Source organism: Poecilia mexicana, unplaced genomic scaffold, assembly GCF_051168715.1.
Source record: "Poecilia mexicana isolate PSO_F unplaced genomic scaffold, ASM5116871v1 scaffold_18, whole genome shotgun sequence".
In the NCBI taxonomy this organism is placed as follows: Eukaryota; Metazoa; Chordata; class Actinopteri; order Cyprinodontiformes; family Poeciliidae; genus Poecilia; species Poecilia mexicana.
In genome coordinates this window covers 23805971-23830572 of record NW_028263387.1, presented here as the reverse complement: position 1 = coordinate 23830572, position 24602 = coordinate 23805971, and the positions used below count along the sequence as shown (strand labels likewise).

Genomic DNA, 24602 nt, shown 5'->3' with positions numbered 1-24602 from the left:
AAAACCCAACACAACCACTAACGGTCAACATAAACCAGGATTAGATTACTTACAAATAATTGTAATAATGTAAACATATGACAATTAAATATGGTTTCATTGATTATCCTGTTACTAAACATGAGTTTGATGAAAACTTTGTGACAATATTGCATTTAGTAATTTTTGGAAGTATGATCCAACTGAGTGACAAGACTGTTACAGTTTCACCAGCAGATGTCACTATAGAGCAATGAGTGAAGCATCGAGGAACGAACCTTTTTGCAAAGCAAAGGGCTGGAAAGGTTCATTGCTTCATGAGGCTTCATTTGCCCATCACTACCATGCAATGCGAGGCCTCGTTTGTTGCCAGTCACGTGGTTTTCAACACAAGCCTCGAAGCAGGGCTTCATCGGACACGCCCCCTTTTTACTCACAAGCCTCGAAACCTGGCTTCAGATAGCCCATCACTAGTAAACTAAACTGAACTGAAGTGTGTGGAGCTGAAGATAAAAGAAAAAATATTGAGAGCTCTAAAACTGCTGGTTCCAGTCTGGTTTTTGATCGCAAACTAACACTAATGTTTTCAAGTTTTTTCAATTAATTATGAAGTTTAATGCTTTTTATTAAATGTTTTCATAAAATCTTTATTTACTAAAGGTCTTAATAAAATGTTTATATAAACTTTTAATGTTTAATAAAAAAAAACATTTTATCAGAAATGTGACCTGATACGGAAGCACCTTCGTGCTGCCACCTACTGACAAGAACCTGCTACTACACCTACATTGTTTCAGCTGTTGTAGAAATCAGTGACTCAGCTATTTTTCTACAATCTGTGCTGAATTCATTCCAGTGGATTTCAAACATTCATATACTGGAGTATGTTAAAACAGTCACATTCAATAACATGGAATATTAAGTTTATTTCAGTGGCTCAGTAAGTTCAGGGAGTGAAAATGAGTTTTAAGCACACCATTTAAATTTAAAATGTATATATTTTTTGTCTCTTTTTATATAGAGATATTGCATATAAGTATGATGATAACCAGAATGCTTTTATTGTTCTGGTGTTTGAAATCAATGTTTTTTCAATTGTTTCTTCTCTATCCCTTCAAGATTGATCGAGGCTTTGTTTAAAGTTAAAGAATAAAATCAGTCCTACTGTACTCATCCATCTCTCCAGGTCAGGTTTACTAATCGTCATCATGGCAAAAACATAATTAAATCAAATCATAGATTTAATCATAGAAACGTGTTCCTGCAGCTCAGCGGAAATAAACAATCTGGAGGTTTTTGTTTCCCTTTCCATCTCTGTGATTTAAGTTCATGATGTTTAGTTAGAAAATGTTTTGTTCAGATTATTAAACAGGATCAAATGTTTCAATGACTGAATGAAGTCAGACAGTAGATGTGGGTTGTAGTGTGTGAAAAATTCATTATAATTAAGAGAAATAAAAGGTTTTAAATAATCAGTCTGAGTTATTATATGTACTGTGTTTTACTCGGGTGAATTAAGTGACTAAAATTAATATATTTCAACAATATTGAAATTTACTGAATGTAACTGTATATTAAAAGCAGTGACTCAAAGCGGAACTTATAAATCGTTCACAGTTTCTTCAGTACAGCCACAGTGAAACACGGGGAAGATGAAAACAGAGCACCTGGGCTATCCTTCACTGTTTTGTTAGACGGTTGTCTGAGGAGGGTTTGAGGTTCAGCTAAATATTTGAGTGTTTTCAGTAAACATGTCTTCAGTTCAGCTTCAGATAGAGTTTATCAACGAGCAGGAAACTCCTGCTGAAGAAACATTCACAGAGTTTAAAGAAATCCACGTTAAGATCGAAGAAGAGATGGAGGATGAGACAGAAATCAACGTTAAGTCCGAGGAAGAGACGGACGATGAGACAGAAATCAACGTTAAGTCCGAGGAAGAGACGGACGATGAGACAGAAATCAACGTTAAGTCCGAGGAAGAGACGGACGATGAGACAGAAATCAACGTTAAGTCCGAGGAAGAGACGGACGATGAGACAGAAATCAACGTTAAGTCCGAGGAAGAGATGGACGATGAGACAGAAATCAACGTTAAGTCCGAGGAAGAGACGGACGATCAGCGCGGACTGATGGATTTCAGGCGGACACCCCGGATCGTCTCGGATGGAAAAGGTACAAAACACCTTCATGTTTTAATGATTGGAGTTAGAAACCGGTTACAAATAACCAGAGACAAGCTAGACAAAAGACAAAAATAAAAGACCTGCTCTTTTTAATTTTTATAAATACAGAACAACTTTAAGTATTGACTGACACATTAATGTTGAGTATGTTAAAACTTATTCAATGTTAACCATAGATATGTAGTTTAAAAACTATAGACTCAAAATTAATGCCGGAGACAATGACGACAATGATTTCCAGGCTCTGGACAGAGAGAATAAATCATTTGAAAGAAGGTGAAAGGCTCCATCTGCCGAAAAAGGAAAAAAAAAACAAAACGAAACAAAACAAAATCCTCCGATCTGAGGGGAAGCTTACAGTTTCAAAACCTCATTCAAAAGCAATTACATGAGCATTCCCATCACTTCTCCAAACAATAGACCCAAATGAACCAGGTGGGGGATGAGCGGGTCGTTGATTTACATCTAACTGGGAATGCTCCAAAAAGGATGGGCCTCCATGAACTAGAAAGAAAAAACAGCTTCCAACACCAAGTTGCTGATGTGTGAACGTCCAGAATGAATAAAATCTCCTGCATGGGAGTCGAATATGGAGGTCCATTTGGTGAAAGGTATTTGTGCCCTCTGAGAAAAGACAGATCCTTTATGAGTTTAGTAATTGTAGATTTTCTTTCAGTTACCCAAAAAAACAAAACAGTTACACACTTGTTCAAATTCTTAAGACACTACTTGTAGTCTTTGAGTCAGACTTTTGAAAGTTTGACTTTTTGTAGAAATACAAAAAGTAAAATTTTTCCCAAATGATCCAAAGCAAATGGTGGAAACCACAGTTAGAGACCTAAATAAATTGTGAATAAATCTGTCAAATTTAATACATAGATGTGTTTAATCTGCTATAGTTTAAAAAGTACAAAAACTAGACTCTTCAAATCTGGACAAGTCAAATCTGAGATATTATAAACAATCCCCAAAAACATGTTTGTTCTGCTTAGTTAAAATATATTTTAAATAAATAACTAAAATTAAACAATTAACAATGGTTATTATTTGGGATGAACAATGACTTTTTATCAGATACTGATAACTGATAGTTACTCCAAATGCCGATAATAACCGATAACATACCTGGAAATAATAAGGGCTAGTGTAACATTAATATTTAAATATGATGTAATCCAAGAAGCAGAAATATAAAGTTATGTGTAAATTTCAAATACTGAAATAAAAACTAAATAAAGCACATTGCTATTTTATGTGATGTATATTCTGTATCTGCATAGAAGAAGGAGATTTTTGGATTATTTTCTGGTGAGCCCACCCGCTTCAATGTTATCATTCCATAGAATGGCGATTATCAGTGGTTATCAGCCCCATTGAATGGCCTCAGTTGGTCCCTGCTCTGCCAGATATCAGGCTCAGTAGGTTGTTATCAACCATTTGTATCGGTGATCACAGCAGCTTGTCGCCAATAGAACCTTTTTTTTTCTTTTTTTTTTAACCTTTTTTTAAAAACCTTTATTTACAAGTTATCTACTAATTTGAACATGACAAGAATTTACTAAAAATACAAAAGCAAATGTATCCGTCATAAGATTTTAATTTGGTATTTAAAAACAACTCACTAAAATCTAAAACCGGAGTTTTTTTTTTTTTTCTGTTTTTTTTTTTTTGTTACCTTTTTTTAAAACCTATATTTCCAATCTGCCTTCTATTTCTTTGGATTTTTTCCAATAATTCACTCAAAATAAATGCCAAAATGTAACAGCGATAAGACTTGGTTAATTTTTCTTGGTTAATCTTTACAAGACCTGATCTCTCAATACATGCCATGTTTTTATTAAAAACAGGCACATGGATATTTAACATGGTAGGATAAAATCAGCCTAACTGATACCATCATTACATAATGATTGCAAATGTGTGTGTATATATATAAAATTCCCCTCTCACCCTCCGTGGGTGGTCTCTTTCATCCTCTGAGCTCGGGTCCTCTACCAGAGGCCTGGGAGCTTGAGGGTTCTGCGCAGTATCTTGGCTGTGCCTAGAACTGCACATTTCTGGACTGAGATGTCTGATGTTGTTCCTGGGATCTGTTTGAGCCACTGCTCCAGTTTGGGGGTGACTGCCCCGAGGGCCCCGATGACCACAGGCACCACTGTGGTCTTCACCTTCCAGGCCTTCTCCAGTTCCTCTCTGAGGCCCTGGTATTTCTCCAGTTTCTCATGCTCCTTTTTCCTGATGTTGTGGTCACTTGGTATTGCTACATCCACCACAACGGCTTTCCTCTGTTCTTTATCCACCACCACAATGTCCGGTTGGTTCTCCATTACCATCTTGTCTGTCTGGATCTGGAAGTCCCACAGGATCTTAGCTCGGTCATTCTCCACCACCTTTGGGGGTGTCCCCCATTTTGACCTCGGGGCTTCCAGTCCATATTCTGCACAGATGTTCCTGTACACTATGCCCGCCACTTGGTTATGTCGTTCCATGTACGCTTTCCCTGCCATATATGCCATATATATATATATATATATATATATATATATATATATATATATATATATATATATATATATATATATAAATATAGAAAACATTCAACAAAATTAAAAGGTATATTGTAGAGTTATGTAGTGTTATGAGTTGTCCAACCTCATGGCCTCCACTAGGTGGCTGTATGTACATCCGAAGTTGCTTGCAATCCATTAATAAAGATAAGAAGAAGTTAGGGTTGGCCCTAATCCTATGTTTAATAAAAAATGTAAAAATAAAAATACGGACGGATTTGCTCATGATTATATGAAAATATGTGTTTGTACCATTTGAAAATGTTTAATATTTGTATTGGTAGTAATAATAATAAATTACGGATTGCACCCGACAAAACATTAGAGAAGAAGAAGAAGCTTACGTCATCGGATGCGACACTTTTCACAGTTGGAGCTGGTGAGTAGCCCCTGAATCTGTCAACTAAAAATGGAGTAAAAACCCCAAAAGACCGAAAGTCTACGTTTATAAATCTGCTGATGGTAGTTGTATGAGTTAATGTTAGCGAGTCTGTGCCACAGCATGTGTTTGTACAGATTTAGACACGTTTTTAACCCTATTTGGTAGAAAAAAATACGCGGGAAGCTCGTTAAAGTAGCCTCTTAAAAGCCAGTCAAGTTCAAATGTAGCTGTCCTTCATACCTTTAATAACAATGTGCTAAAATTGTGTTTCATATATCTTAAAAAAACCGTATACTTTTCAGTATACTAGTTTATATCAGTATATTGATTTAATGTTAGGATTCTATCATGCAGTTCATTACATTTCAGGGTTTCCCACAGTGTATTATAAGCCCTGAGGCCATCATTCTTTATTTGTTGCCCCACCAGGCTAAGCATTGTTTATTTATTTAAGTCTTTGGAAAACGTTTGCATTTTTTATGACTTTATAGTTATTGTTCAAGTATCAATCTTCCAATCTTTCAATAACACATAATTTAAAAAATGTAATTTCAAATTTCCCGTCAACTTTTAACATTTTTTATCTCAAAAACATGACCGGCTACAGGATGACTGACTGTCGCAAAACTCAACCACCGGGCTTACCATGTTTTCTGGGGGATACCCTGCAAGCACAATGCATGCTAATATTTATTTATCACATACCAGAAAAAACAGTTACCTTCTGTTTATTCATAGTCATGGTTGTATTTTCTGTCTTTGTTTTAGGTTCAACGTCAAGAAGAGGTATGTGTAGCATCTCTTAAACAATGAGCTATACAGCAAGAAAATATGTGTTTGTCCTGAATATTATTTTTGCATATGCTCTGCTTTTTATCGTTTCATGATAAGAGAGAACACACATCTCGGAGGAAGCGAAGGTCTTCCTCCAGAAAGCCTATGAAGAAGGGATGACGAGGGTGGGATCTCCACTGGTTGGAGCGGCATCCCAGGCCACTGGCTTGCCACCGTTTGTCATTGATGTATGTTTACCAATGTTATTTCTAGCAGTTCCATTTCAGAACTCAGATGGCAAGATGCAATTTTATATAAAAATCAAATCAATCTTCCTGTTTTGTAACAAGACTTTTATGTCTTTTAGAACTGGATTGGAAACTATAGAAGAAAAAAAACATCTTCTTCTCAACCTAAAAACAAGAAGTTATACACCAAGGACCTGTCTGGTTACAACCTGTTCTGCAGGGATCTGTTAAAGAACAAGGGTGAGAGAGGATTTACTGTAGCTATTATGTTGACAAGCATTGTTGTGTGTATAGCTAGCCTGATCGTTGCAATTCTCACTTACAGCACAGCCTTTGCTTTCTCCCCTTGACTTGGATTATCTCCCGCAGACTTTTTATTGTGCCAATCAGTAAACAGAAGGAGAAGTTGTTAAGACTGCCAATTTTCTGTGCTGTTTTAGAATTGCATTCCGCCTGTAGTTGTAGCAGTGGCAGCAAAGTGAGTAAAGAAAGCCATTCAGTCTTTGTTGGCCTTCCAGATATGGAGTTAACATGGACAGCTGCCTCGATGAGCTCAAGTCTTCTGTCTTTGCAGTGACAGAATTTATTTATTTATTTATTTTTTTTGCAGCGAATGCAATTTCAAGTAGAATTTTCGGCATTGAACTGGGACACGACATACGTCACAGACAAAGATTAGCGATTGGGTAAAATTTAACACCTCCACAGACTCCATGTTTCCAGTGATCAATAGTGTCTCAATAGCCATAGCCCAGACCCTCTGGATGCTTCAATGTGTAGTACAATGGGTCATTTTTTTACCAGGCTATTCATAAACTTAATTTTTGGAAAAAGAATCTTGCCTTAGTTATTTTGTTGTTGTGTAATACTTGCATTGTTCTGTTCGATTTACTTTCTAGAACAGTGGTTTCCAAAGTTGATTCTCAAGGGCTGGAACCTTCATGTTGTAGTTCTCTCTTTGGGTTAACACACCTGGATTCAATCATGGCTCATTAGAAGGCCAAAGAAGAAAATCGACATGTTGAGGAGGTTGTTACAACCACCAGGCAGAGAAGTAAAACAAGTGGTCCTCGAGGACCCACTTTGGGCACCCCTGTAATTGGCTCTGCTCTGCTCACAGGAGCCTTTGGCTTTTATTTTTATAAGCCATCCTTACAAAACAAATCTGACTTGTATTGGCTAGTTTATGTTGTCAAATAACATTTGTGAGATCTTGAGTACTTGATGAAACTTTTCCTATTTGCCATGTAATGTTAGAGAGTTTCCTGAACTTTATCAAAATCTACACCCATTGAGTCGGGGTGAGCCATCAGAGATCTGTACAATCTTAATGGATTGCTTGCTGATTTTCTTTGTTTTGTTTTTCCTGCTAGGAAGCCTGAAAGATATTACACAGAAATGGTCCACTCTAGGGGAAGTGGAGAAGAGAAAATATGCGGAGGAGGCAGCAGCTCTGAAAGTTCATCGCACTTCAGACGACATGAGCCCAGAGACGCGAAGCCTGAAAGTGAAAAAGCACCTCAAGCAGATCAAAACAGAGGTTTTCCACATATGCTAAGACCTTTAGAATGTTTCCAAGCCATTTAACTGTATATTGGAAATAGTGTTAGGAGTTAACCCTGTAATCATTGGGTTTCCAGTTTGAATGCCTACTACGTCTGTCTTAGTCGACATGCTTTGGCTGCTAGTGGTGCCAGTGTATGACAGCCTCACTTCTGTCAGACTGCCTGAAACCAGCTGTGGCTATAACCCTGTTGGGTGGTGAGCTACTGCCCACCACCATCAGTGTGTAAATGACTTAATGTAGTGTAAAGTCCTTTCAGGTCCTCTAGACTGAGTGAAGCACTATACACTGCTCCACAAGCATTTATTATTTATCTGTGATAAGATGCTTGACATATTTAGTCTGTGCTTGCAGTTTTACCCCACTTAACTCTTTCACATCATAAAAAGTGTTTAATCATATAAAGGTAATGGTAATAAAAAGAAAATACATTTTCATATAAAGATTTAATTTGATAACAAAAAAAAAAATCTGGTGACACAATAATTTTCACTGTTAAAAATGGAGACAGTATTGCTAAGATCTGGTATTATTTTGCCGTCTCAGGACCTTTTTTATCTGTTTTCCTAATGTTAAGCCCCGTCACAGTATAAATATGCTGTGGAACAATGATCCACTGCACAGCACCAAGGCCATATGCAGATATAAAAAAAAAATGATTGTCTTACTCAAAGTTTCAACAATTGTGTCCATGTTTTATAGTATTGCTTTAAACATCATAAAAGTTCTTCATTGTGGGTCAGAGTGAGCAGATGTTCCACAGCGGTGATGTCAGATATTCATTCATCAGAAGCTCTCAGTGTTGTTGCTGCTAAAGGTGAAACAACTGAAGTCATTACACCAAGGGTGAAATGACCATTTTCATAAGATCCTGTTTCTTTTGGATAGATACTTTCCCTGAATTAACATTTTAATTTTGGTAATTCTTTCTGGGTTTACTTACTTTAATTATTTTTTCTTTTTGATATGAAACATTTAATTGGGAGAAAAAGTCATAGAATAAATTTGTAAGGGTCACATATTTTTAGGCAAAGCATAGTGTTCTAATTGAAAATAAAAATTCAAAGACTACCTTGAATGTATTAATGTCATCTACCTTTTGTTATCGTGTGTAATAGAAATATGGAATGTTTCTATTACATTCCATATTTCTATGTTTTATTTCTTACTGACTTAAAATAATGAAACTTTTCTAGCTCAATAACTTTATTCCTGTCTCTTGTAATGTTTTGTATTTGTGCAGTTTTGAATGACTCTTCTTTGAAACTTTGTTGAAGGTTGCCAGTCTTGAGAAGCTTGGTGTGGAGACTGGTGTGATGATGTTTGACCATCAAAAGCCTTTCTTAGATGTCCTTGAAGTGAGCAGCAAAGGTGCCTCTTCGTTTTTCGACCGTACCGACGTACTGGACAACTTTGCTCTGCATTTTAAAGGTTTTCACAAACTGACAGGGACACCTCAAACTTCAATAACAGCACAGTGGACTTAATATTTACATGATCTTTTCTCTCTTGTTTGCACTGTTTTAAGGAAACTCATCATCTACTTCTGCTGTAAAACAACCTGTAGATACCATGGTGAAGAAAGTGCAGGAGTTATTCAACAGAAAATACAGTAAGAATACATTATTATACTCTAGTAATGGTCAGTGTAATGTATTCCTAATTTAACTTCATTGCAGTAATAAAGTTGGTGTCTGCGTATATTTCGACATAATGGTCTGTAACACCTTATCAATTAACCACAGGCCAAATGTATGATTGTGCGTACGCACCAAGAAGTTATATGCCATATTTTATGCACAAGTATAAAAATGAGCTTTGTGTGACAGTTTTTGTAAGCTTCACACTCGGCGACAGAACGGATCAGCAGCTGCATTATGTTTCCCAGTAATTGGGATTTATAAAGGCAAGGTGCACAGGCTGTATAAATTAGAATTTTTTGGTGCGTTGCACTTTTCTAAATTTGTTTGTACACCAAGTTTTATCCTGAAAAATGCACAATGTTTTATACACAAGACCCTGAGTCATAGTCAGTTTGGAGCTCTGTATTACTAATCCACTTTTTAATCTTCAGCTTGACTGCAAATATGTACAACTTTTAAAATGTTTTACTTATCTTTTTAGATGAAGCGGGAGGCAGAGGAAGGCTCCCGTACATTTCTATTCAAAATGAAAGCATAATTATCAACGCTTCTGGACTACCCGATGGCATCACACTGAAAAAACCATGCCACTACGGACGGAAACAATTGGAAGTCATTTTAAAGAATGCGGAGCAAATTTCCTTTCAAATTAGTAAGTGTTTAAATAGATTATATTTAAATGGAAGTCATCCGGTAAAAACGTACTTTGTAATCATGCAATGGGGTGGACTGTTGTTGAGAGATCATTTTCATGATTTGATGTTCTTATATTTAATCATTCCTTTGGCACTGCTAGCCTTCAATTTGAAGTATTTAAAGAGCAGAATCCAAAAGTAGCATATATTTTGGGAAAAGGATCCAGGGATCAGAGTCAAAGTCTGGAAGGCCGAATGTGTCTGTCTTTATCCGCTCGCTGTTTTAGCACTACTGTCATAATCACCCTAACATTTTGTCATACTCTAAATAACTATACTTCGTACTATAATGGTGTGTCTGTAATAGCTTATTACAGACACACATTTTGTCCTTTTAGGAATAAAAGGACAACAAAAGTTATTCTTTATTTATAGTTGCTCTGTAGTTTTGTACAAGACAAAGTTTATTGTTTTTAACGTTTCATCTCCTCGGCTGGTATGGTCACATGAGTTGAAGGATAGCAGACAAACGTTTACGAATACTTTCGATGGCAGGTAAAGTGGAAACCAAAAGCATCTCTGTCTCAACTGTTTGCTGAAAGAACACGGATGACGGGAAGTAAAACTTTAGCAGAGATCATCCATCCTCGTTTTTTTTCCTTTCGAACCTCTGAGCTGACGAAGGAGTCACTATGTTCCTCTGACAACTAAGAACATGTATTATAATTAATTTATTGACAGTGCAATAACTATTTTTAACCAAACAAAATGCCTGCAGCATTCACACGACTAATTTCAATTTTCTCTTCAGATGAAGAGAATCAGTTGTGACATCTGACACTGGAGTGGTGATAACTGCAGATGATGTGTGTTCAGATTGAACTTTATACACACAGTGTTTTTTTCTCTCATAGTAAAGGTAGTTTGTATTTCTTAATACATTCTAGTGGTGTTAAGTAGAAGATTAGACCTATGACTTTCAAATACTCTTATTGTAAGCATGTCATTCAGTATCCCTTTCCATGTAATTGGGGGTTTCTTTTGTTTTAATCATACAATTCCTTTTGAAATTGTATGTATGGTTTTTATATCAGATTTGTAATGGAAATATTTCTCTTTCCCTGTGACAATTCAGTTCAGTGTATCCAACAGATACCTGCTTAGTTGATTGTAATTATGGTCTGTGATGGAATAGTTACTGTAAAAACTCTGCAGAAGAAGCTGCCAACTTACACAGAGAAATGAAACAAATATACCCTGGAGGATGGGAAATTGTCCTGTCGTTCATTAAAATTAATAAAGTACAATGTTGTGTAGATTAATATTAGCCTTAAGAAAACCTTTCATCGTTCACACTTCACAATGTGTACTTGAGAAAGACAGTTTAAGCCATGTCCTGGATACTTGTACTTCAAGTTTTGATATTGCATTGTATTGTACTCATATTGAAGATATGTTGGATAAACAATTTCAATAATTATATTTTATTCTTTGTATCAGACTCCGGGAGGAAAATTAGACCAACTGTGGAAGACATTTTCAATGTAATGTGTGGAAATGGTAAGTTCGTTGCATGAATGTATGCAAGTCTATCCTGAATGTCCTCCATTACAGTGTTATGTATGTTAGGTGGGTATATTACAAAGCGCACTACACCCTCGGTAACACAATATGTCTGGTCTTCCTTAGGAAAACATGTATTCTGGATGATTTATAGGTTTTCAGATACAGAAAGTCTGGGGAGTCCAGCTTTGTCTTTAGGTCACTCTGACGTACAACCAGATATGTTTAAGAAATTATAAATATTCCATACTTGGATAAATCACATACACTTTGGGGGTCCGGGTATTGGGTCATCTCATTAGTGAGGATTTAACACCTTTCAAAATGTTCTATATGGCTATCATGTACAGTCGGATTATAGCTGTACTGTCATGTCAATGTCTGCAAGATTCATATCGCCATTGATATTGTGGTTGTACAAAAATTAATGTGTAATATATTGCGTGTGATGAGCTTGTCATGCTAAGACTGTTGAAGAAATATAGTTGTGACAATTAGCAAGTTGGCAAGTCTCACAACAGCTGATGTCACTTTCACAAATGCGGAATACACAAATATTTTATTGTGAACTGTTAAAGTAATAGTTGCAGCCGGTGTCACAGCTGACATATTTCCGAATACTTTGCAGCACTATGTTTGGTTATGTTTTATTGCTTATTCAAACCACGTGAGGTGGAGACCATCAGTCACACAACTAAACACAGAACACTCACTCCCTATGTACATCAATCACATTTCCAGCAAACATTAAAGAAATTATTAAATTAGATGTACCACAAAACACAATAGTACAGAACTAAAGCATAGATGCTTATCTTGCATCACTTGTTTAACTTTAAGGAAGTAGAAGACATCTCTAATTAAGGAACTAATGAATGAGCAGGCAATTATTTGTTTTCAACATAAAAAAGGACGTAATTGCAGAAATAATTACATACAAATCACACTAACCAATAGCTTAAAGGAGGGGTGCCCAAAATTGTTCCTCAATGGCCAGCACCTTGCATTTCTTAGTTCTGTTCCTGGTTTAATGCTAGGCCTATGAATAGATTGACATGGTGAAAAGTTTGTAACTTCCACCGGTGAGAGAACTAAAACATGCAGGATGCCCATCCTTCATGAATAAAAATAAAAAGTAGTAATAAAAAACTGTTTCAATATGTTTAAATATGCTGTTTACACAGAACTGATAGTAACGCTCGAGTTCCACATATTCCCGTATGAAGTATAATACCGTGTTTCCCCGATAGTAAGACGTATCGGGGGTTTCAGGGGGGTCGGCTAATATAAGCCGTACCCCGAAAGTAAGACATATGTCTTACTTTTCGTGGAAACACCTCTCATCTAGCTGCGCGCCGCCTCCTGCCCACGTCCGCACCGTCCCCCTCTCCATACGTCACCGCACCGTCCCCCCCTCTCCATACGTCACCGCGCCGTACCCTCTCCATACGTTGCCGCGTCTGCCACCTCCCTCTGATCTTAATGAGCGCCGCCTCCTGCCCACGTCCGCGCCGCCCCCCTCTCCATACGTCACCGCGCCGTCCCCCCCTCTCCATACGTCACCGCGCCGTCCCCCCCTCTCCATACGTCACCGCGCCGTCCCCCTCTCCATACGTCACCGCGCCGTCCCCCCCTCCATACGTCACCGCGCCGTCCCCTGCACTTGTCACTGCCGCCTCCTGCTTAAAATACGGTAATGCACACAGTATTAATCATACATCAGTAAAACATACACACTGGCATACTGGGGTATCATCTGCTGTATGTAACCCAGTGGGTATCAGCAGGTGTCACACTGGATTAAATACAGCAGGTGGTACTGTATCACACTGGGTTAGATACATACAAAAACACGCTGTGTGGGATACTGTATGGGGCTGTAACCCCATGGGAGACTGTGATACGGAACCACAAGCAGTGCTTATACCGTATGCTATATTTTTGCCCCTAGACATGAGCGCTTCCGGTTCCAGTGGTAAAAGGAAGAGTTACACCGTGGAGTATAAAAAAGCGATTGTCGAAGAATCTTGGGGCAAAAATGTAGTGCAGTTCTGCAAGGAGAAAATGTTGGATCACCGACTGGTCCAAAAATGGCGTGCAGAATACACTAACCTGAGTGAAAAAGTGGAGAGCGGAATGGCTAAAAAGCGCAAGATTGGATGTGGTCGGCAACCAATGTATACAGAGCTGGAAAGCCTGGTCTCTGAGTGGGTTGCAGACAGGAGAGCAAAGACATTGGTGGTGACCAGGGCTGAGATTCAGGAATATGCCCTTGCAGTGTTGCCACAGTTTGACATTTCCCCTGAACAATTCAAGGCATCACAGCACTGGGTGGATAACTTTCTTGAACGCAATGACCTGTCTTTGAGAAGATCCACAACCCTCTTTAGGTTGGAAGATGCTGAGATTGTTAAACGTACATTAGCTTAAGAGTTTAGCTTATGGTTAAATTAGGATTAGAGTGTGGGGTTTTGATGTCTTCAATGTATTTGTTTTTTTTATGTTTTTATCTTTTCTTTTTATCTTTTTATTACTTTCTTTTTATTTCTCTTTCTCACTGTTTGCGTCACATGCTGTTTTTATTTTAACTATGTAAAGCCCTTTGAAATGCCTTGATGCTGAAATGTGCTATACAAATAAAATTTGATTTGATTTTGATTTTAGCCTACAAGAAGTTTGTGGATGATATTGACTTCTCTAAGTACAGTCTTTGCAACATGATCGCCATGGATGAAACTGCCGTGTTCATGGGCCAAGCAGCTCAAACCACCATTGATCAACGAGGTGCCTCCTCAGTGTACGTTCCCTCCACCGCTTATGAAAGTGCACGTGTCACCTGCATTTTGACGATTCGTCTGGATGGCACTAAAGCAACACCGCTAGGGCTGAAACGATTCCTCGAATGATTCGAGTACCTCGATTACTAAAATTCCTCGAGGAAAATTTACCTGCCTCGAAGCTTCGTTAATTTATGTTTTATTAGTTAGCGCACCGTGTTCCGGCCAGGACTTCATTTGCGTTGCGCGGAGCTCTCACTTCCGCCTCCGAGTTGTTGACAAAAGCTAAGTCTCAGCGGCATAAAGTCCAATCTTCAAGATTGGCCCGTGGGGATTTTATTGATTGATGATAATGCCCGACTTTCTATCGTTTTTGGGGAACCAATAAGCATCCTTAAAATGACTGGGGGATGCCTGGAGTACGGCAGCATTTCTCCTCCGGGGCTGCTGGTTGAAAGCGAACAGCGGGAAGAGCGCTGAGGTGAGCGGATAGCCTGAACAGGGCGGGCGGCTGAGTAGCTGATGCTTACCGTGTAAATGTAGCTTTACCGACGAACCGCACAATAAATTTCATATCCCGGTCTGAAGAAACGGGTGGCGGAGCGCATCGTACATGGCTGGTAGATGAGTTTCTGAGTGTGACCAGTGAAGGTGTCGTAAATATCCCGTATTGCTTCCCCCCGTGTTCGTCCCCCGGTCTAACGGTTCGTCAGTCCGCTGGTCTATTTCCTCCCCTCCACCCCATCTTACGTTCGTTCATTCGCCCTCTCCTCCCAGTCCAGGCGACATTTCCCGTATTTTCAAACCCAAAGCGTGACAGGTTAGGTGGCAAGGTGAGTTTAATTAATCTATTAAACTCACTGAAGATGAATACATAAACTAAAAGCTGGATTGTAGACATTTTTATAAGCATATTTGTGAGCCTGCCTCTTTGTTATTAAATTCAATATAATTTCAGATTTTTCTATAACTTTTCTTCTGGTTAACTTAGAAAGTGAGCTATTATTGTTACAGGTTAGTTTTCTAAACTACAAAAAAGCAACTGTTAGGGATGCTCAAATATGAAAAATTGGACTGATATTGATATATGATAGTAACACCGGTATTATGCCAGATTTACCAATATTTCATTTTAGAATTTTTTTTTTATCCGATTACTCGATTAATCGTAAGAATAATCGATAGATTACTCAATTACTAAAATATTCGTTTACAACAGCCCTAAACACTGCTACTCATTGCAAAGGGCAAGAAGGAGAAGATTGAGCGGGTTTCTGGCATTTATGTGCTGGAAACTGAAAAAGCCTGGGCCACACAAGATGTTATAAGAAAGTGGCTTGATTTAATGCTGCTGCTTGTAATGCGCGGGAACAAAAGAGGGATGCTGATCTGGGATGCAGCCAGCACACACCGCGCCAAAACCATGAAAAACTTCCTTCATGAGCGGAGAATCGACCAAATCATGATTCCTGCAGGGATGACGGCTTATCTTAAGACTCTCGATATCGCCATTAACAAGCCGTTCAAGGACTATCTGCGTGTGGAAATCAATGACTACATTGAAAAGCGAATGGAGAGAAATGTACGTGGGAACTTTGTGAAGCCCAGACTGCCAGAGATTGTTAACTGGGTGAAGAATTCTTGGAATAAGATCACTAACACCTGCGTTGCAAATGCACTGCGAGCTGGCTACCTGGACAAAGCCTGCTCATTTCAGGACAGTGCCGTTGCTACCCATGAGAAATATGGGCCAATGATTCGGCAAGAAATGTCGTCCCGAGAGTCCCAAGAAAATCCACAGGAACCTAAGACTGTGGATGTTTATGACGATATTCCTGAGGATGATGACATGGTTGTCATGGAATAAATCTGTTTTATCTTCCAGTATTCCACTGTTCGTTCTTACCATTTTTCATTGTTTTACATGTTATGCAATGTTGTAACAAGACATTCTTGGCACTTCCTTTTATAAAACCGTTTTGTGGTGAATACAATACTGTTCAGGTTGTTAATAAATGTTAATTTTATGGTTAAAACAAAAAATTCGACAATTTTTTTCCAATATAAGACATACCCCGAAAGTAAGACATAGTGGGGCTTTTGGGGATAAAAAGAAAGTAAGACACTGTCTTACTTTTGGGGAAACATGGTATGTTAAATGTTACTTGAAGGTATGACCTACCTTGATCACATTGCAACTAAACTGTTAATTCTTCTTTAGATGAGCAGAGCATAACAGAGCCTTTGGGTTTGACGGAAGTGCTGTCAAGAGAACCGACTTCAGATAGTATGCATTTAAATAAATTAATGCATTATGCTTCTTTTATGTTGATTAAACGACATTTGTCAATAAATGACTTATTTTTCTTTATTTAGATACTACGGATGTTTGCAACATCTGCCCCTGACTTTTCAGTGTTGAGAAAAAAAATGCCAAGAAGTGGCGTGAGTGGCAACGTTGCAACACGTGAGCAGTGGTCACACCTGGCATGTGGCTTCAAGAAAAACTTGTCGTCATTGTCAGACTCCCAGAAGTTGAGCCTTGTTATGTCTTTCAGAGCGAAGGTGAAACATTAACATGTTTAATGTTGAAAAAATTGTCTTATAGTAACGACCTGGTTCTTTGCTGGAATAATGAGAGGGTGTCTCACTGTCCAAAGTGTTCAAATCTGTATGTTCGAAGATACTGTCCTACATATGATATAAGTAGTTTCTGGCTTCATGGATCTCCATTGTGCAACATCTTCAGGTCTGTGAAATCATTCACTTCTGTTTGCAGCTAAAATGTAAAAGAAGCTTTTATTGGAGATGTTTGTGTTGTGCTATGTGTCATTAAACATGTTTTTTCAAAATTTATTATTTATCTCTGGGACTGCAAAAAAGACACTTCTAATTTGGTCACAGTATTTGTGACATCTGTTTATCAGAAAGTTGTCGATGTTAGCATTTCCTGTAGTTTGTCTTAAACAATTGATAAATGTACAATGCATCAATAAAAGCTTTTGTATGAAACCAACACATCAGTGAGCATGTTAGCTGAACTCATGACTTTTGCACAATTTCAACATGGTAGCACAGATAATAGCAAAAGAATGAGTAAGATCTTTCCTTTTAAATAAACAAATTGGCCAGGTTAGAAAACGACACGTTCAGGTAGAGGCACTTTCTCCCTTCGCGAAACTGTTAGGACAAGCATGTTGATGGGACACAGCTGGAGAAGATCCCAGTGTGGGATGCAGTGGTTCCACAACGTCACATGTTACTATTGGTTATCAATGGGTGACAAGCCACGTGACCAGTTACACACTTTTTGCCACTTAATGAAAAGTATTAATACGATTTAACATAAGAATTTTATTCTGTCTAATAATTTCAATTTATGACTGAAAAATATGATTTACTTTAACCGAATGTTTTACCCATTCAGACTGGTGAGTTCAATCATGACATCACCCCGTGTGTCATTGATGCCATTTCAAACATTGAACGTGTGATTTTTAAGTGTGAGGCTGTTATCAAGAAATGTAAATGGTCATTGAGAGTGGAATTTTAGTGTGCAGTGTATTAAACTATTAACAGTGCTTCACTTTTTTCTCATATTTAGTTTTGCTGCACTATTACAGATAGTATGTGGTCTTAATTAAAAAAACACAGATATTTTGTCTATTATGACATAAAAATACATGTAAAAATAAATGACCTTTGTGAGAACTTACTAAAAAAATAGTTTTGGAAAAAATGTTGGAATTAGGTTAGGAAAGAAGGTTGGAAGGAGACTTAGAAATAATGTTGAAATTATGTTATGAATGGAGGGTTTGATGGACAGTTTAAGGTGAGAAGGAGTATTGGACATATTTAAAGGTAAGGTCCCAGCCAGCATAGGTGGGCCCCATATGGGGAAAAAGCCAGACAATATTGGTCCCACAGGGGTTTTTCCACCCAACATGTAGGTGGCCCAACATATTATCTGCCCTCTTTTTTTCCCATATGTGGCCCACCTAGGTATGCTGGCTACTGGACTGTCTATAAATCATAAATATTGTAATGGAAAAAAATTGGTTTTTGGTCAGTACGACCTAAATGTAGCTTTTGACAGTGTTGAACAGAACATATTACAGAAACGACTGGTTAGTTGGGTTAAAAAAAAGTCTTATGCAGCATTCAAATAGATATTATTTTTTATGAAGATGGTTTTATTTTTTGTAATCGGTGTCTTCTATGATGACAGATGTCAAATACGTAATTCCACACGGATCAATTACAGGAATCCTTATATAAAATTTATATGTTGCCGCTTTCTCAGGTAGGTTACAAACATGTCATAATGCCCCAGCCAGCATGACTAGGTGGGCCCCATATGGGAAAAAAGAGGGCAGACAAAATAGGTCCCAAAATGGTTTGTCACCATTTTCCATAGTAGCCCTACATGGGTGTGGCCATATAATTTTTATGTAAGCAGAGACTAATCTCATAAGACTACATGTCAGGATTTTCTGACATACAGTTGGTGTTATTCAGACTCTGTCCTTATATTCCTGGCTGATCCGTCCCGCTGTGTGCTTAAATTTTAATATAATATCTGGTGTGAAGGACGTCAATCTTCGCGTTGCCCTCCTGAAAAATGCAAACATCAACACTAATATTAACTGCTCTATAACCTTGTAAACAACCAGGAATGAACATGTCCTTACAGTTGCACAACTAAATGCAATTCTAACAGTAAGATAAGTGTCACTAGTCTGTGCAGCCATCTGAGTGGTGGAGCAGTGGAAGGACATCAAACACTGGGCTGTAAGGCTGAACCTGGATGCTGGTGTGAGGGGTCTCCTAAAGAAGCAGTCAATCATCCAACTGCAGATGATACATTATGCTGCTGCTGGCACTCTTACTAAAACCAGGAAGGTAAATCAAATCAACCAGTTTGCAAGTCCCCACACAGGCTACAAATAGTCCATATTGTAAGTTTTGAAATCTGTATGAAATATCACAAACACTGACGTAGCTCTTAATGACTTTTTAATACAGAGTAGTGTCCTTCAAAATTATGTAATTCTTTGATAACATACAGTCTAATATTTTTCAAAGACGAACATCACAACATTTTTGTCCACTACGTTTTAGTTATTTCGTTGTTGCGCCCAACTTTAAAGATATTATGTAAAGCACATTATGCAGCATCTCAAAAGTAAGAGTTAAATTCAAACTGTAAATGAAGTTTAGTCATTAACAATGTCATACTGAACAAGAACATTAATAAATGTGAAAAAGAGTAGAAAGCTTTAATGAGTAAAACTAAAATGCCCTTGATGAGGGGTGCCCAAGTCCAGTCCTCGAGATGCATCCCTGCTTCAACACACCTGAATCAAATGAATGGCTCGTTATCAGGCCTCTGTAGAGCTGATCCCGGTCTGTTGGAGTAAGGATACTCCTAAAACTTGCAGGATGGTAGGTCTCGAGGACTGGACTTGGGCTCCCCTGCCCTTGATTATATATAGCTTGAACTATACCAAATTAAAATCTTATGACGGATACGTTTGGCTTTTGTATTTTTAGTAAATTCTTAATGTCCTGTTCAAATTAGCAGATAAATTGTAAATAAAGGTTTTTTTAAAAAATGTAAAAAAAAAAAAGAAAAAAGAAGAAAAGGTTCTATTAGCGACAAGCGGCTGTGATCACCGATACGAATGGTTGATAACCTACTGAGCCTGATATCAGGCAGAGCAGGGACCAGCTGAGGCCATTCAATGGGGCTGATAACCACTGATAATCGCCATTCTATGGAATGATAATATCCGAACCGGGTGGTGAGACACTGAGTTCAGCTATCATCCTATTGTTTTCTCACCCGGAAGTTTCTAATATCACATTTTGATTCATCTAGCTGAGTTAATTTTTAATACTTATAGGTTTTTAGTTCTGAAATAATCCAAGAAAACCATTTTCAGATGAAGGTTTTGATCTTTGATTGACGTTTAAAAGCTTTAGTGTTTTCTTCTTATTCAGATCTGTGTAAAGAGGAGGAGGTTCTCACTGAGAGCCAGAACCAGGAGGAAAACTCCACTTTCGACCAAAAGGGACCAGAACATCTGCAGATAAAACAGGAACCAGAGGAACCAGAACATCTGCAGATAAAACAGGAACCAGAGGAACCAGATCATCAACAGTTCAAAGAGGAAGAGAAGCAACTCTACATCAGTCATGATGAAAAGAATTTTGTGCTGAAACTGGAGACTGATGACATGTTGGTGATTCCTTTTAAAGTGAAAAGAATTCACAATAAAACAAAACAAGAGAGGAACCAACTCATCTCTCATGGTTCTGTTGAAGATGAGAACCAGGATCAGGAAGGAAGCAAATCTGAAGATCCAGGAAAAAAGAGAGACGAAGAACAGAAACAAAAAGAAAGATGTCAGAAAACCAAACAGCAGAAAAACAAAACTTGCAGTTCAAAACATAAAAGGCACAAGAAAGCTCAACCAGACCAAAAATTATATTCTTGTAAAATTTGCAATAAAAGCTATTCTCGAAAATATTCTTTGACTCGACACATGAGAGTTCACACTGGCGAGAAACCTTTCTCATGTCGAGCCTGTGGAAAAAGTTACATTTACAAGAAAGGTCTAATTTACCACATGAGAGTTCACACAGGTGAAAAACCGTTGACATGTTCAATCTGTGGAAAACATTACTATTCAAAGGACACTTTAAAGAATCACATGAGGTCTCACACGGATGAGAACCCTTTTTCTTGTACAACTTGTAGAAAAAAATTCAGTTCAAAAAGTACTTTAACTCGTCACATGAGAAGTCACTCAGGTATGAAGCCTTTTTTGTGTACAATTTGTGAAAAACAGTTTACGATTAAATACAGTTTAGCTATTCACATGAGGTCTCATACGGGTGAGAAGCCATATACATGTGTGACCTGTGGAAAACATTTTGGTTGCAAAAATTATTTAAATCTTCACATGAGGATTCACAGGGGCGAGAAGCCTTATTCATGTGTGACCTGTGGAAAAAGTTTCTCTCATAAATCTAATCTTTCTGCACACTTTCAGACTCACACAGGTGAGAAACCTTTTTCTTGTGTGATTTGTAGAAAAACGTTCCTGTTTAAATCTAAATTACTCCGTCACCTGAGAACTCACAGGTGAGACGGTCTCTTTTTGTGTGACATGTGGAAAAAGTTTCACTCGGAGAAGTAATTTCACTGTGAGAGCACACATGATGGCATAATTTAAGCCTTAAGTATGAGTTTTCTCAGTAACTTGCTGTTTGGAAGTGGAGTATTTACAGCTGGATGACTTTTTGAAAATGTAGCAGTTTTGTTAAAAAAGCATTTCAAATAAATCATCTTGTTCTTGTAGTTTTACCTTTCCATTTAAATGTTTCTTTTTGTGTAAGATTGTCTCCATATTAATTGTTTCTTAATTGAAAAGTAAATTTGAATGCATTGTATGTTTGTTGTACTTATAGTTTTACTTCAATGATTTTGGTTAGTGGATACATGTTAGCTGTTACTGAATGTAATGTGTGTGCTGGTAGGTTACAAATGAAATACGTTTGTCTAAATTTGATTCTGTATATCATGTTTTTTTATTTTCTGTTTGAGATTCAGGACAAAAATAAATATTTCTGTTGACTTGATGGCAACGATGCAGACATAAAGTCTTTGTGTAAACGTGCATTATCTTTGTCCATGTAAAAATTACATTGTAAAGTTTTTTTTTCTTAACCTATGTGTCTTTTTCCGTTAGTTTTTGTTGGAGAAGTTTTTAATTTTTGAGATATTAAACAATGTTTTAATAATGTGGATTAAATTTCATACAGATATGTAACTAAAAGAACGGTCTCACTTGTCTCTTTTTTGGATGAGCACAGTTGGAAAGAATGAACCGATCAGCCAGGGCAAAAAAAAAAAAAAACATTCTGAAAACAATAGTTTAATTTAGGTATTTTAATTTTCATTCAGTAGCAGATTTCAGACTGGTTTTGTTAGTCAAATTGGTTCACAATTCTTTTTGTCTATTTTGTTTTTTCTTGATGAACTAAAAATTGTGTTGTGTATATATTTATATCTGAATATTTTTTAATGTGACTTTATAATGAAAAGAAACAATTCCTTTCCCTCCAAAATGAAGTATTTTAAAAAATCTGTGAAGTTACCATGGTAACGGCTGACCCACGTGAAGTTCTGCCCTGTGTAACACAATATTTGGTGAGATAGCTTTTCAAACAGTGAGCAGCAATGGATCTAGTTGGGAGACACTTTGTTGATCTCAGCTCTGGTTTGGTGTCAAACAAACTGCAGCTTCCTGACAAAATGATCTCCAGGTTCAACACTTTGGTCCACTGGAGCCTGCAGGAATTGGTGGAAAGTCATCATCACTCTGACCTCTGGTTCAGTTTGCAGCTACAGGTAACATCAGGTGAACAGCAGATCTGAAATTAAAGGTGCATTCCCAAACTTCATGAGTCGAGGGCCAAGCAGAGGTCATGAAGAGGTGACAGCTGCTGAGACGCCTGCAAAGATTAATGGCAATTCACCATTTCCATCTAATAAGTGTCTAATTTATTCCTCCATCAGATAAAGACACTTGTTGATATTCACATCGACACAGAAACTGATGGACTTTGTCCTCAAAACCGCTGAGCTCCATTGATCCAGCATTATATGGCTTACTGGCGTTACTTCGCCCTCTGGTGGACAAACGTCACCATAACAATAACATTACAGTCTCCAAATAATGGAAACAGATTAGCAAACTGTTTTAGTGGAATAAGAAAAATGTTTTTAAGACTGAGAATTAAAACAATATATACATTTTACTGTGTTTTTATATTTTGTTGCGTTTCAATTTATTGCTGGATTTAAATATTTTAATGTTAACATAAAATGTTAGTGAAAGTTTACTTCCGAATTGATTAAAGACAAGCTTTATTTAAAATTAAGTGGAAAAAAGCAATTCCATTCATCAATCTATGTAAGACAGGTTTTATAGTCATCGTTGAAAAATAATTATAAAATAATTAATTCAACCCTTGTGCGTGCAAGGCCTGAGGCAAACGTAGAGGACTATGGCAAAAGATACAAGTTTTACGTGTGTGGCGTCGGTTGGACCCCATTTCTACACACAAGGGTTAAATCACAGCTTTTCATGATTACGTCACAGTGCTGCCATCTTGTGACAGAAACATGTTCCTGCAACGTATGTCAACTAAAAGCAGTGACTGAAAGCGGAACTTATGAATCGTTCACAGTTTCTTCAGTACAGCCACAGTGAAACACGCGGAAGATAAAAACAGAGCACACGGGCTAGTGTTAGCTTAGCTTTTGTTTAATTAGACGGTTGTCTGAAGACGGATTTGAGGTTTAGCTAAATCTTTGAGTGTTTGCAGCGAACATGTCTTCAGTTCAGCCTCAGAGAGAGTTTATCAACGAGCAGGAAACTCCTGCTGAAGAAACATTCACCGAGTCGAAAGAAAATGAAAGATGTCAGAAAACTACAAATTGGACAAGTAAAACTGACAGTTCAAAGCCAAAAACACACAAGGAAGCTCACCCAGACCAAAAATTATATTCTTGTAAAATTTGCGAAAAAACCTTTTCTCTAAAAAGTTCTGACTATACACATGAGAATTTACATGAGTGAGAAACGTTATACAAGTGTGACCTGTGGAAAACATTTTACTTGCAAAGGTTATTTATGTAATTCTTCAAATGAGGACTCACACAGATGAGAAGCCGTTTTTGTGTGATTTGTGGAAAAAGTTTCTCTAAAAGATCATCTTTCTGTACGCTTTCAGACTCACACAGGTGACACGTCTTTTTTTTTGTGTGACATGTGGAAAAAGTTTTGGTTAAAAAAATTGTCAGAGTCGTTACATGAGAAGTCACACAGATGAGAGGCCTTTTCCATGTATGATTTGTGGAAAACGGTTTACTACTGAAAGGATTATAGCTAATCACACGAGGATTCACACAGGTGAGAAGCCTTATACATGTGTGACCTTTGGAGAACATTTTACTTTCAAATGTTATTTAAAAGTCCACATGAGGATTCATACAGGTGAGAAGCCTTTTTCATATGCGATTTGTGGAAAGAGTTTCATTCTAAAAGGTCATCTTTCTGTACACTTTCGGACTCAAACAGGTGAGACGTCGTTTTCTTGTGTGACCTATGAAAAAAGTTTCACTCGAAGTAATTTCACTGTTCATATATGCACATGATGGCATAATTTAAGCCTTAAGTATAAATTTTCTCAGTAACTTTCTGTTTTTAAGTG

The 24602-nt window shown here is 37.5% G+C and overlaps 1 protein-coding gene across 3 annotated transcripts; it reads left to right on the top strand.

Annotated features, from left to right (window-relative positions):
• Positions 1-1615: 1615 nt before the first annotated feature.
• On the top strand, positions 1616-22162 carry LOC106909023 (uncharacterized). 3 transcript variants are annotated; one of them, XM_088016172.1, is made up of 11 exons: positions 1616-2151; positions 5880-5897; positions 6003-6133; positions 6253-6373; positions 7507-7673; positions 8975-9128; positions 9226-9309; positions 9822-9992; positions 11476-11535; positions 16537-16602; positions 16692-17331. In XM_088016172.1, exons 1-11 carry the CDS (start codon positions 1731-1733, stop codon positions 16721-16723), a joined length of 1425 nt encoding a protein of 474 aa, XP_087872298.1. In that variant the 5' UTR covers positions 1616-1730; the 3' UTR covers positions 16724-17331. The 3 variants fall into 3 exon arrangements, with proteins under 3 accessions (XP_087872298.1, XP_087872296.1, XP_087872297.1); XM_088016170.1 differs by lacking the exons at positions 16537-16602; positions 16692-17331 and adding an exon at positions 13490-14196; XM_088016171.1 differs by lacking the exons at positions 5880-5897; positions 6003-6133; positions 6253-6373; ... (5 more) ...; positions 16537-16602; positions 16692-17331 and adding an exon at positions 20319-22162.
• Positions 22163-24602: the final 2440 nt, after the last annotated feature.